This window comes from Anthonomus grandis, assembly GCF_022605725.1.
Source record: "Anthonomus grandis grandis chromosome 1 unlocalized genomic scaffold, icAntGran1.3 Chromosome59, whole genome shotgun sequence".
Lineage (NCBI taxonomy): Eukaryota > Metazoa > Arthropoda > Insecta > Coleoptera > Curculionidae > Anthonomus > Anthonomus grandis.
This window is the reverse complement of record NW_026088432.1, coordinates 32020-48573: the sequence shown is the minus strand read 5'-3', so window position 1 is coordinate 48573 and position 16554 is coordinate 32020. Positions and strand designations below refer to the sequence as shown.

At 31.1% G+C, this 16554-nt stretch overlaps 1 protein-coding gene across 1 annotated transcript in view; it reads left to right on the top strand.

Moving 5' to 3' along the window:
- Positions 1-16554, top strand: part of LOC126749467 (NADP-dependent malic enzyme-like) — a 55361-nt gene that overhangs the window by 26085 nt on the left and 12722 nt on the right. Inside the window, exon 3 of the mRNA XM_050459158.1 lies at positions 12096-12436. Coding sequence (XP_050315115.1) covers positions 12096-12436 — 341 coding nt within the window. The remainder of the gene's footprint in view (positions 1-12095; positions 12437-16554) is intronic.

The window sequence follows — 16554 nt, the reverse complement described above, 5'->3', positions numbered from 1 at the left end:
TGTACTAATGCTTGTAATATAAATTATAATATGTAATCGTGAACAAATTTTACTTTTAGTTATTTTGTTTCCAATATGCAATTCTTACCCTAAAAATTTAAAAACTCTTAGAAACTCTACCAGAAAAGTCCAAATGCTGCGTCATTTCTGTATTGATTCAAGATTGACTTTAAACAAATTCATCATAAAAAATGGTTTTTTTTGTTGAGTATCTCGTAGGTGAAACTTTTATTTTGCAAAACCTTTGTAAATAATTGTTAAGACGACCTCTTATCATAACACTTAAGAAAGTCTTAAACGCATTTAACTGCAAACAACATTTTGGTGATCTTAAATGGTTCATGTATAGCTTATAGAACCTAGATTCATAAAAGATAATAGCAAAATGCTATATTCATCAAACACATTTGAGAGAGAAAAATGCTCTTTACTGCACTTTATTGTTCAAAAATCCGGTAACCGAAGTAAGTAGGTTAGTTCTCTATAAAATATGATGGCAAAGGCATTTAAAACTAATTATGAAAATAAAGACTTTTCTTTTTTTGTGGCTTTGGTGTGGAAAAATGCGATTGGTGAATGTGGTGCTTTCTGCCCTAAATTTGGTGTTAAAAATTCTACTGATCTTGTAAATAAACTAAGAGACTCACAATTGCCTAATAATTATCTATTGGTTTCTTTTGATTTAACTAATCTTTTCACTACAGTACCTAAATCTGAAAGTGTGAATATCATTTAAAATATCTTGAAGGACAAAATAAATAACAATAATCTTAGCTAAAAATTCAGGGATTGGAGGGACACAAAGTCAATGGTCTCAAATTATGTTTATTTTTTAAAAAACGATTACACGTGTTTCGCCCTAAGGCATCGTCAGATCTAAAAGAAAAAAGAAAGCAACCCTAGTAAAAAAAACAACAGTGCATAGGCATAAATTACAATGTTGAGATATGACTTACCGGTAAAGCTATTGGATTAACACCACAAGCATTTAAGTTAAAACAAAAATAAATATATAAAAAATAAAAAATAATGCTGACAAAAAATAAACATAATTTGAGACCATTGACTTTGTCAATCCCTGAATTTTTATTATTAAGAGCTCTCTTTGAGAAAAATGGAATACTTTTTTGAATAATCTTAGTTCCCTAATAACATTCCTTAACCACTGCCTTTCTCAAGATTTTTTCGTTTTCAATAATATGTTTTACCAACAGCTAGATGGCTTGGCTATGGGCAGTTGCTTATCTCCATTTTTGGCGGAGGTCTTCATCGATCACTTGAAATCAAATTTTATAATGACTGATAACAATAAAGAGATTGTTCATTGGTACAGATATGTTAAAGATTGTCTCTGTTTCTTGAATTGTGACACAGTGGCAGCTCAGTTACTCTTAAACAAGCTAAACTAAATACATCCTAGGATTTCTTTCACACTAGAAAAAGAAACAACTAATAAATTGAATTTTTTATACTTAACTGTACACAAACAACCAAATGGTTTAGAGTTTTGAATATACCGAAAACCCACTACAGATCACATAATTTCAAATGTTTACAACCACCCTCACCAACACGAAATGGCTGTTTTTAATTGTTACATTCACCATCTTTTAAACATTCCCCTATCTGCTTCTAATTTTCAGAACGAAATAAATATTCTTAAACAAATTGCTTACAATAACAACTATGACCCCAACCTAATTAATATTTTAATAAAAAAAAATCAAATTAGCCAATATAAAAAAAAACAAATCTTTTCTGATATTAAAAAAGATAGTAAATTCATATCTCTACCATTCATTAATTCTTATCTAAATAAGAAAATTAACAATACCTTCATTAAACACGAATCAGAATTACAAATTTCTTATAAAACTAAAAACAACTTGGGTTCGATTTTGATCAATACCAAGGATAACCTTGACACATTCTCAAAGAGTGGTATTTACAGGCTGCAGTATGATTCTTGTGATTGTTATATCTTGTGATATGTGGGACGGATTTGTAGACCCTTAAAAACACGCATAGCCGGGCATTTAAGGAGACCCTCTTCTGCATTTGCTGAACATATAAAATCTAATTACCATAATTTCAATCCAAAGTCTTTTTCCAAAATTCTCCAACAGGTTACCTCTAAAAACTACAACTGAGTAGATTTTCTTGAAGATATTTATATCACCAATGATCTCATCAAAAATCCCTATTGTTTAAATATACATGTAAATCTGAACAGACCTTACGTTCCATTACATAGGAGACTGCACAACTAAAAATTTTCTAATTATTGGTGAATTTTCTAATTAAAAGTTTGCTTTTACCTCGTTAAATATATAACATTTTTCTTACCCGAACAAAAATTCACTGTTGTAGTCTAATTTGTGTCACCAATTTATCACCAACTTATACTTCTGCACATCATTTATGATAATGACATCTAGACCGATCTGTCGCTACTACTATTTTGACAGGTTCACATAACATTGATTTTTTTATTTATTTATTTATTCATAATACGGGAAAACCCCATTAACTGTAAATTTTACAAAGCAATAATATTTACATAAACAACTGTCATAATCTAAACCTACTTAAAAAATTAATACTAAAGTAAAAAACACCTATACTACATATACTAGAAACAACCTTAATAATTTATATGCAAGAATGTAAATACAAAATTTTATGCACAATTATGAAGTAAGTGACCTTTTTAGATGCATTAAGGAACTTATGTTAACCCTAGAACGGTAGCGTACGGAAAATTTACGTGTCGATACTATTACGAGAAAATTATTAGCCGACATTTTTACGTGTCGATACCAATACCGGGTAAAATGTCTAAACGGGGTTTAACTGATAAAGAACTAGAAAATATTCTTTACGGAAGTAGTGATAGTGAAGTTGAGGATGAAATTAACCGCGATGAGTCCGATGACGGTACCGAGTCAATAAATCATGCTAGTGACACAGAATGGTTACCAATAGAAAAAGTAGAGTCTAATCTCGTGCAAACATTGTCAAATGTTTGGAGTGATAGTACAGTATGCAAAGATTGCCCTTCAACTTCAGGTGGGACCACGAAAAAAAGCAAAAGAAAGCGAAGTGTTAAAAATAAAGAAAACAATGATGTTTTCCAGGTAATATATTACTAGGTAATATATCATTTAACTATAACCCATTTTATCTGTCTGTTTAGGTTTTGAAAGAAGATTAAAGTGATAACAAAAACCTTGTGGTGATTGCTAACACAGATGTTTTGATCGGAAAAAATGGCTACACGTGGCATTCTAAACCATTAAAAAATGATAACGGTAACACATAGTATACGTTAAAACCGACCCATCACCTGAATTACGGAGTATTCTCGATCCTTTGCGAGCTTTTCAAACATTTATTTCCGACGATATTCTTAATCAAATAGTAGAATTTACTAATCAGCAAATCAATTTAGCGTAGCAGAAATACAGTGCTAATGATGCAACTTTTAAGTAAAGGCACTAATCGGTTTATATATTCTTGCAGCAAATTTAAAAGATAATCCCTAGTTCAACTATCATATTTGACACATCTTTTTGTGGTTTAAGATATCGTGCTACAATGAGACAAAAACGATTTGAATTTTTAACAGCTTGCTTACGTTTTGACAACAAAACAACCCGTGAAGAAAAAAGAACTGCTTCCAGATTTGCACTAGTGGAAAATATTTGGAACAAATTTATAACTACGTGTAAAAGTTTATATAAACCAGGGTCTTACCTCACTATTGACGAACAGTTAGTTGGATTTCGTGGCAACTATTCGTTCAGAATGTACATACCTAACAAACCTGCCAAATATAGTATAAAGCTTGTTTTGTTATGTGACGTTTCGACAAAATATTTGATTGATGCATCTCCCTACATCGGAAAGTCTACCCAAACTAATGGTCTTCCATTAGCGGAATATTTTGTAAAAACCTTGACAAAATCCATCCATGGATCAAACAGAAATGTGACGATGAATAACTGGTTTACCAGTACGCCTCTTGCCGAAAAGTTGCTAAAAGATCAATACAAACTGACTGTAGTGGGCACTTTGAGGAAAAATAAGCGGGAAGTTCCAGCAGAATTTATAGAAAATACCAAAGACAGGAAAGTACTCACGTCAATGTTTGGATATTCTGAAAAAGCACCAATAGTCTCGTATAAGTCTAAAAGCGATAAACACGTTTTACTGCTATCAACTATGCACGAAACAAGAGCCATCAATTCAGCAATAGGTAAACCAGGAATAATTCACACATACAACTCAACAAAAGGAGCTGTAGACACCTTTGATCAGATGTGTCAAAATATGAATTGCAATCGCAAGACCAAAAGATGGCTTATACGTATTTTTTATAATATCCTAAACATGGCCTGTATAAATTCATTTGCTATTTATAACCACAATGTTATAGTACATGGTGGTAAACCAGTGCAAAGGAATCAGTCCATGAGGGATTTGCATATGGGATTAACACGGCCCTGGCAACAGTCTCGTTTGATGCAAAACCTACGTTTTAGTCGCGGTGTACGGTCTATAATTAAAACAGTGTTGGAAGAAGAACATCCAGAACCGCAACAAGAAGAGGGACTTGAAGTAACTCAAAAAGGACGCCGAACGTATTGCCATATGTGTCCGTCTTCAAAAATGAGTATGACCACAACGTACTGTTTAAAATGCAAGAAAGCCATATGCGGACGACACTAAAAGAAAGTGTGCACTAAGTGCATCTGATTATAAAAAAAAACTTTGAGTTTTAAGTTTATAAAGTTGAATATTTTTATTATTATAAAAATACATGTATTTAAGTTGTCTTTATTTGAATATTATATTTCAGTTTAAATAAAAATAACATAGTTTTATTTAAAATTAAGTAAATTTACTTTTAAATGGGGATAAGTGGATCTAAAAACATAATACGTAAAATTTAGGTATCGATACCAATAACGTATGCAAAATATCGATACCGTTCTAGGGTTAAACACATCAATATTCGAATTGTTTAACAAATTCATATACGTATCCATAGGATTATTAATTCCATAGGATGTTCTGTGGAATGGAATGTTAAAGGTTACATTATGGCGCAACCCGTGATGAGGAACATTAAATCGTATGCGACCCAACAGATCAGGGCAATCAATAAGCCTATTAACAATCTTATATATAAAACTAGCACCAGAAATATTACGGCGTTGCGACAGTGTCGGAATAGATAATTGACTTTCAATATAAGAATAGTCATGTTTCTCAATAACAGTTAAAGTTCTATGAGCACAATATCTCAGGAATTTATGTTGAACTCTTTCTAAAGCATCGATATGAATCTGGTGGTATGGAGACCAAACTACAGAGCAGTACTCTATTATAGTTCTTACTAGGGAGCAATAAACCCTTCTTGTTGAAGAGACTGAGAAATATGAACAGTTTTTCATAACAAACCCTAGCAATTTTGATGCTTTTACAGAAATTGAATTAATATGATCAATGTGAAGTTAATAAATGTGAGTTTCTCATCAAAAATAACTCCCAAATCCCTAATAGATGCAACATAATTCAGTGGCTCATTATTAATGAAGTAATTGGATTGAAACCGGTTGATCCTGCGAGTGAAACTAATAACACAACATTTCTTAACATTTAAATGAAGATTGTTTTGTTCACACCAATTATTTAAGCAATCCATATCTGCTTGTAGTAATTCTTGATCCACAATACTACCAACCACCCTCCAAAATTTTAAGTCGTCTGCAAACATCAAACACTGACTATACAGGAAACAGTTAACTATATCATTAATAAATAAATCAAATAATAAGGGTGATGTATGCCCTCCCTGAGGGAGACCTGATGTTACGCTGATAGGATCAGAAAGATGTCCACCTACCCTGACCCTTTGAATACGGCCAGTTAAAGAATTTTTAATCCAACTCACAAAATCAACATGAAACCCTACGGAGATCAGTTTTGACAGAAGAATTTGATGATCAATACGATCAAACGCCTTACTAAAATCGGTGTATATAGAATCAATTTGTTTATGATCCTCTAATTTACTCATAAGAGCAGATTGGTAACAGATCAAGTTAGTGGCAGTAGACTTATTCTTGCAAAACCCATGCTGTGAATCTGATATTAAGCCTTTGCATAACCAAGAAAGTTGATTAGCTATAAGGCTATTAAAAAGTTTAGGTATTGAAGATTGAAAGCAAATACTTCTATAATTATCTATGACATCCCGACGGCCAGCTTTAAATAATGGCACAATAAAACTTTCCCTCCAGGCAATTGGAAATGTGGTTGTTTGTAAGAAAGCATTAAATAACAAAGATAAAGGAATGGCAAGAGTACACACACATTTCCTCAAGAGAAAATTCGGAATCTCATCTGGGCCTGCAGTAATCTTGTTAGGGAGTGAGCTAATACTGTGGCGTTAACTTTACAGTGTTATTTTTTTGCCAAGAGTTTGCAGACGGTAGCTCAGAATTATTGGAGGCTTGGGATTGTTCGAAGGTTCACTTATGACTGGCTATTAAAGAATCTAAACTTGATTATAACTAATAAATAAGAGGGCGCCACTTAGTTTTTTTTTATAAATGTAAGAAAACTAAGAAAAACACTTGGTATATGGGTTTCAATTAACAATTAAATGACCCTGGATAAAGTAGATTTAAAGAGGCAAAAAAAATATCTTAACAATACGACCAAATTGTATTTACATCAAAGATATGTATACACCTCATTTTCTAATCTGTTAAATGTTAATAATTTATTATGAATTAAAATATGAATAATGTTAATATGATTAAATAAAATAAGTTTGTCAAAAGTAACATTTAAATTATGATTAAGCTACTAGGTATATTTCAGCACTTGAAAAATAAATTGCAATTATTAAAGTTTTTAGTAAATATTTGTATTACGCAGGGGAAAGTTCATGAACCTTTTTACCTAAGGCATATCAGCCTTAACCGAGTTATATCTACTTAACCACCAAAAAAGGTACTGAAAAATACTGAACAAAAAATAACTAAAATTATAGATAAGAAATTTACGTATTAAAGTATGATATTGATTAAATATTTGTAGCAATAAATTGAAATTAAAAGTATATTAATAAAAATTTAAATAACTGAGACATGATCTATGGTTAATAATATTTAAATAAATGGAATAAACTGGCCTGTGTATTCCTCCAAGAAATGAACGGCTAGCCTTCAAAACCGAGGCTGTGAATGTATGCCATTTGTAGCTTAACTATCTGGACTAGGAATCGCTAATACTAGCTCTAACTCTGGCTCCAGCCCCACCGCTTTCAGCAATTTCTCGGGAAAATCAAAAGCCTGCAGCCATCAACAATTGAAGGAGAATAAAGAGGAAAACGGAAAAGTAAAACCCTTGCTAAGTTTCATTATCTATCTATCAAAATCTCGGGCATCCTGCACCAGAATTATGAAATAAACAGTTCCCTAAAGGAACAAGATTAAGGACTATAAATTATAAACCATATTGGCCACTTCCTGCTTCACAAACTTCGGAAATAAAAAAACTGGCCTTTTACGTGTGCTTCTACCTGCAACACGGGAACAAGTCCTCGAAAAATGGATGCAGTACCGACTAAATAAGCAACGACCCCACCTCTCGCCTGAGCTGTCAATGTCAATCCAATCAGAGAAAACATCAATCAAGACCAACCAGAAGAGTGACGGACCGTCAACAGAAAGCATGAATAATTAAACCAGGAGAGTGATGCGTTACAGTAGTAATGTGTCATTGACAGTGTGAATTTAAAGAAATATCGATAAAAGAAGTTGACTGAAATTATTAATATAATTATTGAAATTAATGAAATATCAATGGAGCGTTAGTGAACATAAGAAATAGAAAAATAAAACGCTACAATACCTTCAAATATATCATATGTTAAGATCTTAGTAATGTTTAAATTTAAACCATTAGCGGGACCATTTTGCAGCTGATTATTATCAATACCAGGAGAATAAACAGTTTGGAAAAATTCTTTAAACATGTTTGCAATATCCAAACCACTGGATGCTTGCTTGTCACCATAAAAGAGGGTATTGGGAAGGGTATAATTGGACCTCTTATCATTGATATATTTCCAAAATGATTTAGGTTCATTCTGTAAACCGGAATCTATCCCTTCAATATATTGTCGGAAGCACAAATCAGACATACGTTTGCATTCAGACCTAAGGCGAGAACATTTTATATAGTTTTCGTCTTTATTATCTCTCATATATAATGAATGAGGACTCCTTTTGTTCCTAGTTACTTTCTAAGTTCAGGGGAGAACCACTTAGGAAATGAGGAAGTTCTATATTTCTTTAAAGGAATAAAATATGCAATCCCCATAGAGAGATATTCATAAAAAACGCTGATTGATAAGTTAAGATCACTATGAGATAAACACTCGTTCCAATTAATTAAGGATAGAAAGATATTACGCTCATTGTAGTTACCGTTTCGGAAATCATAAAAAAATTCTTCATAAGCTAGATTTAAAAAAATTGAGTTATTTGCTGTTGAAATATCCAAATGACACTCATATCCAATATGATATGATTTTAAAGTGAAGTTGACTTTAGGTTAAACTATTTTAACCTAGTATGTCCTGCCATCTAAGAACTACAATAAAATGTAAACAAAACACGAATGACACTAACGTGCTCCCCTTTATAAATACTGTTCGTCCTGTTTGATGTTCTGTATAGTCTTCAGTGTTTTTAAATGTACAACGTTCCTTAGAACAATTTTGATACTATCAAATGTGTTCCAACCATGGAAAACTTCTGGGCCTTACTGACAAGAGAGTACAGTCCATTTATGCATCTTTAGCTATAAGGTTTTTTACGCATATAACACCCAACTCATTTTCACTTAGCACTGATGGATGGCTCATAAGCCGAAAGCGCTCTGTTAAGCTTTTAAAAATAAATTGGTTTGAATAAGCCACTACCCTCTTAAAGTTATTGAAGGCTAAGCGTTCGTAAGTTAGAATTTAATATAAATTACAGTCCGTATATTAAGAAAATGAAAAGAAACCCACATAGGCGCCACTTAGTTTTACTAAAACCAAGAAAATTTCTAACCTAATTATTTTTTTTGCTGTTAAGACAATTTGGATTATGTTATGGCAATAAGAGGCAACAATTCCTAACAACATTTTCTTCACATGAACCCTATCTACACTACAAAAACTAACTCTCTGTTTTAAAAACGAAAAAATCGCAAAATGTATTATTAAAAATTATTACCAAACTTTCAAAAATTTAAATTATACCTAAACAAGGTTATTATGATTATGGCTATGTGTCCATATCTTACGAATTAGCCTCAATCAATAATATACACTAATAATTATCAATTATTTAAAAATAGAAATAGGTTTAAATTATTAATAAAAAAATAAATATGGTACACAGAAAAAACGCTGTCATAATACTAATGGGATACACATTAAATCAATGGGTACTGTATTTGAAATACCTGAATGACATTTGTTGTGAATAAATAAATGAATATCTTACTTTTATTTGTGCATATCTACTACAAATTAGTTCAAACATAAGAATCATTGCAGTAAATTCTGATCTTGTTTAAATATTATCAAAAATAACACTTTTCTTTAACTAAGACTCTTTTAAAACTTTAAAATTACATCATTCTTTTTTTTTTGTAAATCCACGTTTGGTCCAATTCTGATGTATCTTAATTCGTTTTAACCTTGGCTGAGGCACTAGATCTGTAAGATGTATTAACGGAACCCCTTAATTTGTTATCCCTGATGATGGACATGTTATATGTCCGAATCGGATTAATATTCTTTTAAATAAATTTAGTGGAGGATGACTGAAGTATCTTTAGTTACCCATTGAGCTATAATTGTTTAAATACAAGAGTTTTATTAACTGAATATTAATTTGTCTGTAGTTGTTGTATTGTCCGTAATTTGAGTTGTAGTTGAAAGTCGATTGGAATGGTGGTTGGGCTCAGGTTTTCGAATTCACTCAAATATCATCGCATGGAAACCAAAAATCAAATGGAAGTCAAAAATCGTATAAAAAATTGCCATCCGGATATTTACTTTCTGATATACGGATCGTCAATTTTATGTAATTTTGACTTAGTTCCATAGGAACGAGATTTGAAAGGAGTTTAAAGTCCAAGACAAAGGTGAAGGAGATAATTTTTTTAATAAATCAAACAAACATAATATATTAGATTTTCTTTTTTATAAACCTTTTTATTATAGGTTTTCAATATAAATAACAACTAAAAAAAATATTTATGTAAGTGGATCGTACGATAAAATACATAATAATTCAGTATAACTATCAAGCACAACAAAATACTTTTTCTGATAATAAAAGAATCAAAAAGTAAAAGTAAGTAGGTACATACATTGTTATCTTATTGGCATTAAATTCATAGAACATTTTTACAGCAATGTTATTTCCTTCACTAATTTTAGTTATAATGTTATATCAAAATATTTTTTCTGTATTTAAAATCAACAATAAGTAAAAGTACAAAGTAGGTTCATTAAAATTTGAATTATTCATTAACTTTGTTTTCTTATTGGCAATAAACTCAAAGAACATTTTCACAGCAATGTTATTTTTTTAACTAATTTTAGTTCTTGTAAATAGTGAATTATTGTTGGATGACAATTTACATTATCAATATGGTAAAAGAAAATTCTTTTGATAAAAGTTACTATAGGTTTTTAAATCGAATTCTGGAAATTGTTTTTCAAAATTTTGTGTCCTGAGGTTGTCTGCCTATTGGTGGATATAGTTATTGGTGACATTGGCTAAGGAAGTTGCTGAGCCCTTATATGTATATATGCCAAGGGACTTGCTGACCTAAGACTTATACTACTTATTGTACCCAATATAGCATGTGCCACAGGATAATAAGGGATCTCCGTCACAGTACACGGAGTATATTATTTACAAAAATTATAGCCTCTTATCTCATAATACAGGCCTTTAAAAATTAATGGGACTTTTATGTTGTATAATAAGAAAAACACATACCGTTAAACCAAAGTTTAAATCATCAGGTATATCCAAAAGCGCAATTTTGTCTGTTGTATATTTTTTTACTGAATATATTTTTTCTAAACAATCCATAAAATGTATTCGCAAACCCCTTGATGGAATTATAATATCTAATTCTTCCTCATTTAAATTGTTAAAGTATATAGAGTAACCTCTTTATTTAAAAATACAATAATTACTTTCAAAAATCCTTGCGGGACAACATGGGAATTTTTTATTATTGATTAAAAAAAAAAAAACTTAGTAAAAGTAAAACAAAACTAAGTAAAAATAGAAAATGCCCTTATTTCTGAAAATTTACATTAAAATATTTGTATTAATAGGAAATTCTTCAGATTCATTATTTTATACAACAAAATATAGGGAAAAATATTTTATAAATTAACTTACCTGCAGCAAAGACTTGTACTAAGGAGTTCAACCACCAGGAAACCAGCAAATTGTTCATTATTTATTTGGCATACCGATACTTAAGACAGAATAATCATGACCTACACAAGCAATACCACGTTAATATTAATCATTTAATTAAATATAGGGCTGATTGAAATTCATCGTTCAAATTTTTCCTTGATTACATAAGTTTTAGACACAATAATTTCTCCCATTTTCAAAGAAGTACATCTTTCCGTTAGTTTTGAACGTATAAATTCATTTACATAATAACAAGTGATTTTCATTTAATACTATTTTGATATGGAAACTTGTAATAGCATCCATTATTTCTCCTTAATTGTCTCAAACATAATTAATTAAATAAACTTTAATCTTGATTGGATAAATAAAAAAGCAAACAATCAAAGTCTTATTATTTAATATATGAGAGTGTTTTTACTGTGTAGAACTGGCCTTAAAAATTAATGGTCAGGTTTTTATTATACACTTTTCTGTTTCACTAGGTTTTAAAATTATAACTCAGAAAAATAGTATTCCAAAAATCTTGGACATATTTATATTGTACATTATGTCATTTCTTATTTTTAGGGCCTGGCATTTACCCTTGAAGAACGCCAAGCCTTAGGAATTCATGGCCTCCAACCAGCCAGATTTAAAACGCAAGAAGAACAGCTGGAACTTTGTAGAATATCGATCGAACGCTACCAAGAAGATTTGAACAAGTACCTGTATCTTACCGAGCTGCACGACCGAAACGAGAAACTGTTCTTCAGACTGCTTACGGAGAATATCGAGGGATTAATGCCCATAGTCTATACGCCTACCGTGGGGTTGGCTTGTCAAAAGTTCGGACTGATTTACAGAAGACCGAGGGGCTTGTTCATCACCATTAACGACATAGGACATGTCTTCGATGTCCTTAAAAACTGGTACATAGAAAGAGTTTTTGGTAATTTTTATTTGTCTTGATTTTGGAGGGGAGGTATAGCATTTTGTTTTGTTTTGTATTGTTGCTGGGTTTGTTGAATTTGTTTTTTGTTTTATTTAATAGTGGGCCACCCGAAAACAGTTAGCTGGATGTAAGAATCAGTTTAATAATTTTTTACTCAGTTTAACAGAGAAAAATTTCAATTGTTTCAGGTATCCTCTATAAAACTAATGCACCAAAATAGATAAATTATTTAGTAATTACCCAACACGTTTCATTAGAACTTGCTGAAAATGTCCACTCCAGCACTTTGCTGTAAAAATTATAAATTCACTTGCTTCAATTTCTTTAACAGTAGTTGTCTATGCGGACTGCGTTTATGCATAACTTGATTAAGATTTTGTAAGATTACCTAACTTTTTTGGTCCAGCTTTCATGTTCAGTTCTACCATGGCATTTCACAATTCTACTCTTATACTATTCTATGTTTACTTCAAATCTATAAGTAGCTGGTGCAATGTTCTGCTGTATTCCCAACACTTCTCCATCAGCTCCCTAATAGTCTGGTCCACTGTGGATCAGTTTTTTCTTAAAACACACTGGTAATCTCCCAAAAATCTACAATGGCGTTCAGTCGTTCCAATAACATTAGGGAGAACACTTTATATCCTGTACTAATATATTTTGTTATAGTTTCTACAGCACACTTTATCGCCCTTTTTATGTTTGGTGAGTTTTCTTTGCTCATACCTCTATAATACTTTGTCTTTTACCTTTTTATTCTGATAACTGAAACGTTTTATTTGAATTGAAACATGCTGTGTTCGCAAGCAAACTTTTTGCGTGCTGTGTCCTATAAGATATTAAAATGTAGGTTTAATATACAAAATAATAATAGAGGTCTATACTTGTGTTCACAATTTTTTGTTTTAATCGAGTACGAATAAAGTTACCAATATGAAATGTAATGTACGCGTTGTTCTTATGACTAAAGTGTAAGTATCAAAGGGACCAGCCATCTACTATTTTCGTCTTCTAAATTGGTTCATATACACTATCGCTCATATGTAGAGCAACTTTTGTTTTGCTATTTTAATAGAACAGTGAAAATCAAACACCGGATTTTTATCATCTAGTAATAATACATACAGTAAACATATAATTTAATATAAACTTAAAATATTTATGCTAATTACTACAAATTTGTAAGGTCAAATATAGAGCAACTAACTAAAAAACTTAATTATTCATAATTTGGTAATTTTATTTAATTTAGTCATTATCATGCCGAAATGTCCATCTTAAACTCATGTTATCCTCGGAAAATGAAAGCGTGTAGTCTTCTAAAAAGCTACAATATACAAACCCCAAAAAACACCCCCAAACCAATAATTCCACTTCCTCCATGCTTCACAGGAGCTCTTGTATATTTCGGGTTGAAACGTTCGTTGATCAGTCGCCTCACCCAAGAAATTCCATCAGATTTAAAAAGTTTAAAACGACTTTCATCGGAAAATAGTACCGTTTTTTATTTTTAAAAAGTGTAGACTTTCCATTTTTTCTAGATATAAAGGGCTTTTTAGTGGACTTCATCTTATATAAATGAGCTTCTCTTAATCTTAATCTGTTTTATGGTACTTACAGACACTTTGACACTGAAATTTCTTCTTTTATAGGATGCACTCATAAAGCGGTCATTAGCCGAAAGCATTTTAATTTTTCTGTCAGCGGCACTAGCAGTTTTTCGTTTCCTGCCGCTCTTGGAGACTGCTTCTAAAGTATTTCTTCTATTAAATTTGGAACTAGCCCTTGATACTATTGATTTATTTAAATTTAACGATTTTCTCCTTGTCTAAACTTTTCTAAGATTTTTTGTTTTATTTGTATAGACAAAAGAATGCCTCCTGGCATTTTGTGTCTGATAAGAACTATAGCTGAACTGGACTGATCGAAATCTAATTTTAAAATGGACTTATAAAATAGTTGCTCTACTTATGAACCTCAAAGCAAAAAAATTATAAGATAAGAACCTTGTTTATAAAAAGTTTGGGTATTTATGCTAAGGAATATATAGCCAAGACCAAATATAGTAATCTTTTATAGTAAAATTTTTACTTGCTGCTTTTAACTTTTACAAAATTTGATTTTTTATTTTGTTGCTCTACATATGAACAATAGTAGATCCTAATAAGACAACGTTTTGTAAGTCAAACAAAATTACGATTACAAATTACTCAAAGAATTGCCTGTCAAATTTATTATATGTACACTGTGTCCCATTTTGGATGAGACTGCAGGGTATCTCTGTCATTTTTTAAGATAGAGCTTTGCGGTTTTCGCGACCCTGTATCACTTTTTTGTAAAACTTTTAAAGCCACAAACAGAAATATTCTAACTACTTTTGTTCCTGAAATAGAGGGTGAAAACGAAAATGTTCACTTTTGGAGATGTTATTATTTCTCAGGCCCTGTATAAGATAGAATAAAAATGAAAACTGCTTATAATAGATATTTTTACATAAAAGTCAGTAGCGTATTTAATTTTTTTTCCCAATGCACTGTTTTTAAGATTGGGCACAAACTTGTATATTTTAACGTCAAATTTTTGCATTTTTTTTTCTGAATACATTCATGTATCACAACCTAATCTTTGATAAATTTTAGCTCAAAGAATTAGAAAAATCCATATTTATGTTTATTTTTTTAATAGTGGGTCATGAATTCTTTGACACATGCATAAAAAAATGTTTTGTTTATTGCATTCATGGAAACTAAGTCACAAACAGACTCAATACATATCAATAATGATGGCTGACGGTGAAAATATGTAATTCCAAAATTTTGAAAAGTATGATATTATAAAATGTTTAAACCTTTCTAACGAAAATGTCGAAGCGGCGCAGCAATTATATTTAAATAGGTAAAGCTCTAGCTTATTTTATTTTGTTACAAAATTCAAAAAATAAAAAAGATCTTATTAGGTTTCCAGAAAGACGTCAGCCATCTCGGGCTACGGTATTCCGGTTAAAATCTAATCTTTTAAATTATGGCTGCTATTCAAAACCTAGGCAACCCCATGTTGATAGAAATGAAGCTGGCGAAATTAATGTTTTAGCGCGTGTGAGGAAGGAAGACCCCAAATTTCCTGTAGAAAGATAGAGAAAGAGATAGGAGTTTCCAAAACAAAAGTGCAAAAAATTTTAAAAAAGCATAAATTTAAACCGTATAAGATAAATATTATTCAAGAATTGCATCCTGACGATCCGTTTAAACGACTGGAATTTTCTAATTGGTTTTTAACCAAAACTAATGAAGATCCGGATTTTGTAAAAAAGGTAATATGGTCTGACGAATCCCATATAAGCAGTAGTGGCATATTTAATAGGCAAAATACCAGACATTGGTATCAAGAAAACCAACATATTACTTTTGAACGACAGCAACAAGGCCGATTTGGTTTTAGTGTTTCCTGTTTTGTATTGGGCACTAAAATTGTATATACAATTTTTGAGGGTAGCTTAACTGCCCAACGATATCTAAATATATTGCAAAATAATTTGCCAGAGTTGCTGGAGGACATACCTTTAGCCCAGCGACATCAAATATATTTCCAGCAAGATGGAGCGCCCGCTCATAATTCAAGGGTAGTTAGAGAATATTTAAGTGCCCATTTTGATAGACGTTGGATTGGCACACACGGGCCAATCAGATGGCCCCCGAGGTCACCGGACTTAAGTGTTTTGGACTTTTTTGTATGGTCGTACTTAAAAAATAAAATTTATGCAAATCGGCATAATAATATAAATGAACTCCGAGCGACAACTGAAGAAGCATTCATAAACTTACAAAGGCAACCCTTTATAATTTTAAATGCCTTAAGACGAATACAGACTGTATGTGGTTTTTGTATAAGACAAAATGGATAGCAGTTTGAACAGTTTTATTAAATTTATATTTGTTGTTTTTTTTTTTGATTTTTGTAATTAATTTTCTAATTTGATTCTTGTAATTACTAATTAGTTTTTAATGTTAAACCTGGTCCGATATATTTTTTTTGTTTTTAACATTTTTATGTTTATATTAATATTTTAAGTTAATGTTTAACTCTCACGAGATGTGT